General features: G+C 50.8%; 1 protein-coding gene across 1 annotated transcript; it reads left to right on the plus strand.

Annotated features, from left to right (window-relative positions):
* Positions 1-518: 518 nt before the first annotated feature.
* On the plus strand, positions 519-3,177 carry LOC140212820 (uncharacterized). The gene is made up of 2 exons (XM_072284325.1): positions 519-821; positions 1,928-3,177. The coding sequence occupies exons 1-2, from the start codon at positions 528-530 to the stop codon at positions 3,053-3,055; spliced, it is 1,422 nt and encodes a 473-aa protein (XP_072140426.1). The 5' UTR covers positions 519-527; the 3' UTR covers positions 3,056-3,177.
* Positions 3,178-6,048: the final 2,871 nt, after the last annotated feature.

Here is a 6,048-nt window from a genome sequence, read left to right on the forward strand (position 1 = left end):
GCAACAACGGGGAGTCCACGCATGTCCCGTGACGTTCACGTGAGCAAGAACCCGCCGACGATTTTAGTGGGCCTATTTAAGGGGCCTATTTAAGGGGCCCCGCAATGTACTTTCTCAATTCATTCATTCTCTTCTTCTTATCCTTCCCCAACGATTGAATAAACAGTGCAAGTTTCGCACTAGAAATCGTCTCGCCATTGCCTGGTCGCCATGGTCTACCGGACGCCGGCAGCCCGTCGAAAACGCCACGCTACCCAATAGTAACGGCGGTCGAAGTTCGAGAAACAGGCGTCGCAAATACGTTTGGATCGGAACACGCCGACGATAACGAAGCACATGTTCCCCGCCGCGTTGCAAAGGTCAAGGTTCGATAAGTGTTCACAGTGCGTGCAGAGCTCATCTTGTCTCTCGTTAACGCTCTCTAGCGAAAGTGTATGCGGCCAATCAGTAGAGATAAGCTTGGAGGAAAATTCACTGCGCTCTTGAGCTCTCGGGTGAGCCTAGGATTCGTGCCTGAAGGCGACGCCATGCCGGGTCACGGACCGGGACGGGTGCACCGTTTTCGCGACCACGTCGTCTCCGGCGTCAACTGGCGACCGACGCGGTTCTTCGACGAGGTTCCCCCTTCACGTGTGTGCGGCCTCTGCCGCATGATCCCAAAACGGACGGTGCTGTTGCCGTGCTCGCACGCTCTGTGCCAATCTTGTCACGCGGCCAGTCTCGAAGGGGCCGTTGGCCAGTGTCCGTTGGATAAAGTGCAATTCCAAGAAGCGGAATGCGTGGGTTATGAATTCACTCCAAGGATCGCGAATACCTTGAAGGTGAGCAGGAAGAAAACAATTTCTATCACTTTTTTGGAAGAGGAGGGGGGGCGGGAAGGCAATTATGCACTAGTATTGGCACAATTGCGCTACGGCATATCTGCACGCCTAACGATAAGAATGCCCCTTTTACTGTTGGCGAACAGTATTGTACTAATTCACCCTGACTAAATGTATGTTAGCGTGTATCAAAACTAACCAAATGCAACAATTGAAACTCACTGTACGCTCATGTGAAACATTCGGTTGGAACTCGGTACTTATTCCTTAGTGTGACAGATAACAGAGAAATACAAAAAAAAAATGCAATAATTTGCAATATGCGACCTCATACTGACGTTTTGCGACCGCCGTTTCTGCGCTAAATTCAAAGGGAAACTGGTGATAATTAATCAGTTCGGTGACAATTCAGTGATAGTTAATTGCTATTCAAACATTCTTCTTCTTTCCCTAGATATTCGCACTGAAAGATCAGAAAAGGAAGTTGGATACACGACAAAATATTTTCACTAGTTATCCTTCTAAAGTATAGTGTTGCTTTTGAAAAACTACCACTTGTGCAAATTTTTCGTTCATGACATTATTCCTCAACCGCAACTCCCTCCTCCCGCTCCCTAGCAACCGCTCTATAACAGCTGACTTGGCCCGTAGTGGGTGACCGCACTTATTTGAGGAGCAAGCGAGCAAGCGGAAAGGAGGTGGCCGTCTCCACTGCACAAGAATGCTGCTGTCCCCGTAGATGAGTTGGGAGCTGGAAGAATATTTGCAGTATGGGCGCATTTTTCCTGGATTCTGGCTTACCAAGGTTGCTTCTTGCGTGAGAGTAGATGTCTTGCTATGTAGAAACATAATTAGGTGCTTCATTTTGACCTAGTGTTCATGTTTGATGCATCTTTGTTGTTTAGACAGCGAAAGATACTGCTGTTGATTTTGAGCATGTTCGCGTCCCCATAGAATCTCGCGTATATGTTGGTTCGCGCGGGAATTCATGTAAAGGTACGTTCTAAAAGTTCGGGACGGGGATGCAACGCGTCTTTAGTAAAAATGTTTCGTCGTCCAAAAAATTGTAATGTGTGTGTGATTTATTTATTGCGTTTCCTCTTCAGGTATACTGCTGGAACCAAGCGCACGGCTGCGAGTACACGGGCACCATGGACCGCATGCTGGAACACTACGAGAACGAATGCGCATTTCACATCGTGGAATGTGTGCGATGCGGCGAAGGAGTCCAGCACAGAGACCTGGCAACGCACTACGCGGCCGGATGCAGTCTCGGTGTTCCTTCCGCGATCACAGAGTCCTCGGAGCATACAGCACCGACCCTTGCATATGTGAACGCTGCCCTTGAAGATGTGAAGGCAATGTTGGGATGCCTCAACGATGACCAGCTGCTGCCAGTGATTCTGAGTCAGTTGAATCAGCTTACAGAACAAGCCAGAAACCAGGAAGCTAGGTTCGCTGAGATTACTCGTGAGCTCGGAGCTTGCGAGCACAATTTAAAGGCCGAGATGGATCAATTCACCGCCACGATTTCATCGAACGTGCCGCACCAGCGGACGTCTCAGCAAAATCCATTGGAAGAAGCCAGCACGTCGAGGTCGCTGTCGTTGCGCTCGGGACAGGAGCTGATACTTCGAAAGTTGGAACACTTAGTCCACCTGGAACACTCGTGGAAAACATCCCCGAAGCCTGATTACAGCCGCGTCATAGCTCACTGTGAGCCTCTGATAGGTGGCTTTCGGCATTTGACAAGTGCGCTGTCGACACCCCTGCGGATTAGAAATATTTGGGGGGCGAGTTATCTACTGATCCTGGAAAACTGTGAGGAAATCATTTATTGGCAGGGAGAGCTAAAGAAGTTTGCTGAGATTACGGTGTGGCACATGAGGGACACGTACTTTACGATTGTCGTTTGGAAGTACGGCGCTACTCCAACACCTACCCTCATTGTGGAGATCGAGTTTAACGGGACGCTTGTGGACTCTAAGTGTTGGCCGCCTTTCTGGAACATGTACGCGCTGCATAAAGTAACATTCAATCAACGTTTGTTGACTTCCGGTACCAAGCCTTGTTTGTGCGAGCGCGATGATCCCTCATTGGTACACTTCCACCTCCAATTTCATATAGACTTTGGCTCGCTGAAGAATGACGGCTACTTCCGAGACGGAAAGGTAGGGTTCCGTATCTCGCTCAGCGATATAGATATGGACGGTAGGATCAGAGGAGCACCCTAACGTTCGTCATCGCAGAATGTGTACTGCACAGGAGAATCCTCCTTGCCACTTCCCAATATGTGTCACATGAGCTTGACGAATTTTTGATCTCCTTTGTCCGAAATAAAGTGGGCTCTGCGAAACTCCTTTTTTAAAATTTGCTATCCTTTGTAACTGTCAACCTATTGTTTGACTTTACGGGCTGTTCATTTTGTTTATTTCTTCTGCTATAATACAGTTTTTGTTCCTAAATATTCTTACGGAAGGATGAAAGAAGAGAGAGGACGAAGAAGAACGGAGACGTTGGCTGCTACGTGTTGTTGGTGGTCAGTCGTCTTAACTACTCTGACTCAGCCTGTATATATATCGTAAATATAGTCTTTCTATACTCGCAACATCCCCGTAACATATTGGTGGAGGTGCGGGGTACCACGGCTGCAAACGGAGCTCCGCAGTGGACGTCGCATCGCCGTCCGCACTATGATTGACGGTGAGCACGCGGGATCAACGTCGTTGCCGCCTCCAACGTAGCCGTCACCACCTACATCGCTGTCACCTTCGGTTGTGGTTATTCAACTCAAGGATCCTGGAGCTTTCTGCGGGACGGGTCGAAGAGTGGGTGGCTTTGTACGAATGCGTGAGTGGAATCAACAGATAGGACCCAACGCTAATGCAAGCTAACCTGTTGTTCTACCTAAGAGGCGCGGCAAAGCTGTGGTACGAAAACCACGAAGAGGAGCTAACCAGCTGGGACCAATGCAAACAGAAGTTGATAGAGTTGTTTGGCAAACCAGCCGGCCGTAAGATTGCCGCAAGCAGGAGCTGGCCTCCCGTGCCCACTCTCCCGCGGAGTCCTGTGGCTCGTACACCCAGGACGTGCTGGCACTTTGCCGTAAAGCCGATCACATGACAGAAGCTGAGAAGGTCGGGCACGTTGTTAAGGGCATTGCTGACGACACCTTTAATCTGTTCATGTGCAAAAGCTGCTCTACAGCTGATGCTATCATTAAAGAGTGCCGACATTTGGAGCAGGCCAAAAGCCGACGCGTCTTGCACCCAATCGCCAGACTTCCCAATACCGCCGCAACGTCGACGTGTGAATATCAACCCGCATCGCAGCATGCGTCGCCATCAGAGGACGTGGTGCGAATCGTTCGACGTGAACTGGACGCGATGGCGCCCGCAGCTTTCTGTTCGCGTATAGCCCTGATGCTACCACTTTTTCCATTCCTCTCGTACAAGCCATCGTTCGCCAGGAAATTCAAAACATTGGTTTACACTCTGTATGCGCGGTCGCCAGTCCCAGTGCTAACGAACGACCTTCTACTAATTTCGCTCCACCCCGACGCTTCTCTCCGTGTTATCGCTACCCGACTGATTGGAGAACTGAGCACGACCAGCCGATATGTTTCACCTGTCGCCGTATTGGTCACGTCGCCCGATACTGTAGCAACTCGTGGCCCTCAACACCTCGCACGCCGACCAACCTGAGCCGTTTTGATGGGAATGCCCGCAATGTTTCGACCACCGCCGAGTCTAACAGCGCCGACAACTCCGCTAGGAACACATAGTACACTCCCTCACCATCGCTGCGCGGACAGCAGTCTCGTTCACCACAAACACGTCGCCCATCTTCCCGTTTGCCGCAGCCATGTCGCCTTTCGTCCCCTGTGGCTTTTGGCCGCACCCTTTCGGAAAACTAGGAAATGCAGCCCTCGGAGGTGGTGCTGCATTGCGTACTACCGCCGCAAACCATCTGCCTGTGCCCAGAAGGAGAAGTGTAATAGACATTTAAATAGACGGCGTACCTGTCGAAGCACTCGTCAAAACTGGAACCCACGTATCCGTGATGAGTGCTAGCCTACGTAGACGTTTTAAATATGTCCTCACCCGTGCAGTTGCCCGAGTGCTTCGTGTGGCCGACGGCGGCTCGCTGGTTGTTCTTGGAATGTGGACTGCGCGCATAACTATAGCCAGCCGTCCTGCTTCGGTTCTCTTTCCTGCGATCGACAACTGCCCTCCCAAAGTTATCCTTCGATTGGACTTTTTTATCCACTCATTCTGCACTCATCGACTGCGCGACCGGAGTTCTTCAATTGGAACTGCCTCAACTCGCCGATGCTCAGGGCGCCGCCCCACCGCACTTGTGCTCGCTTCAAGATGCGCGTCTGTCACTCGAGGCAGTTACTTACGTCACTTCGACAGCCCAGCCACAGGTTCCTGACGGTTAATGTGCGCCTCCCATGAATTCTTCGCGAGTGAATTCTTCGCCTACCATGCGCCGAGACGGTGCTTCGCTTCCCGGGGATCCTGTTACGGAAGGATGAAAGAAGAGAGAGGACGAAGAAGATCGGCGACGCGGGCTGCTGCGTGCTGTTGGTGGTCAGCCATCTTAACTACTCCGACTCAGCCTGTATATGTATCGTAAATATAGTCTTTCTATACTCGCAGCATCCCCGTAACAATATTGTGCCCCTCTAGCGCTGCTCGAGTGATTTATTTTCTGACCTTATGGCCGTCCACTTCAATACTTTTCTCTCAACTATTGCCGCGCGGCTGTTAAAGCCGTTGATTTCAAGGCGGCGTTCGTGTTTGGCACCACGCTGTTGTACCGCGCGGTTGTCCTGTGTCCGAAATACGCGGCCAATTTTAATGCATCGCTTTGCATTCACCATTTATCATCGTTCAGGTTTAACGCAATCGCTTGAATCTCTCGGTTTGCTGTTCCTCGCCTTTCTATTTCCGCCGTCCTGAAATGGTTGCGTCCTTGTGATCAGCTTCTGAAGCGTCACACTGCCTAGGAAGAAACAATCGCGCCTACCGGTAACCCCCCGGGATCGAAGCCGCCACCTTTCAGAAATCATAAGTGATGAGAGGAACACACGTATGATTGCGTAATCGCGCTTCTTCAGTGCGTTGAAATTTGGGTGGCGTGTTCCACGTCATCCAGGCACCACCTCTGGTGTCCACTGCTTCGTCTCACGTCGCGTTGAAGTCGCGGTTTTTTGTTTTAA

Source organism: Dermacentor andersoni, chromosome 9, assembly GCF_023375885.2.
Source record: "Dermacentor andersoni chromosome 9, qqDerAnde1_hic_scaffold, whole genome shotgun sequence".
In the NCBI taxonomy this organism is placed as follows: Eukaryota; Metazoa; Arthropoda; class Arachnida; order Ixodida; family Ixodidae; genus Dermacentor; species Dermacentor andersoni.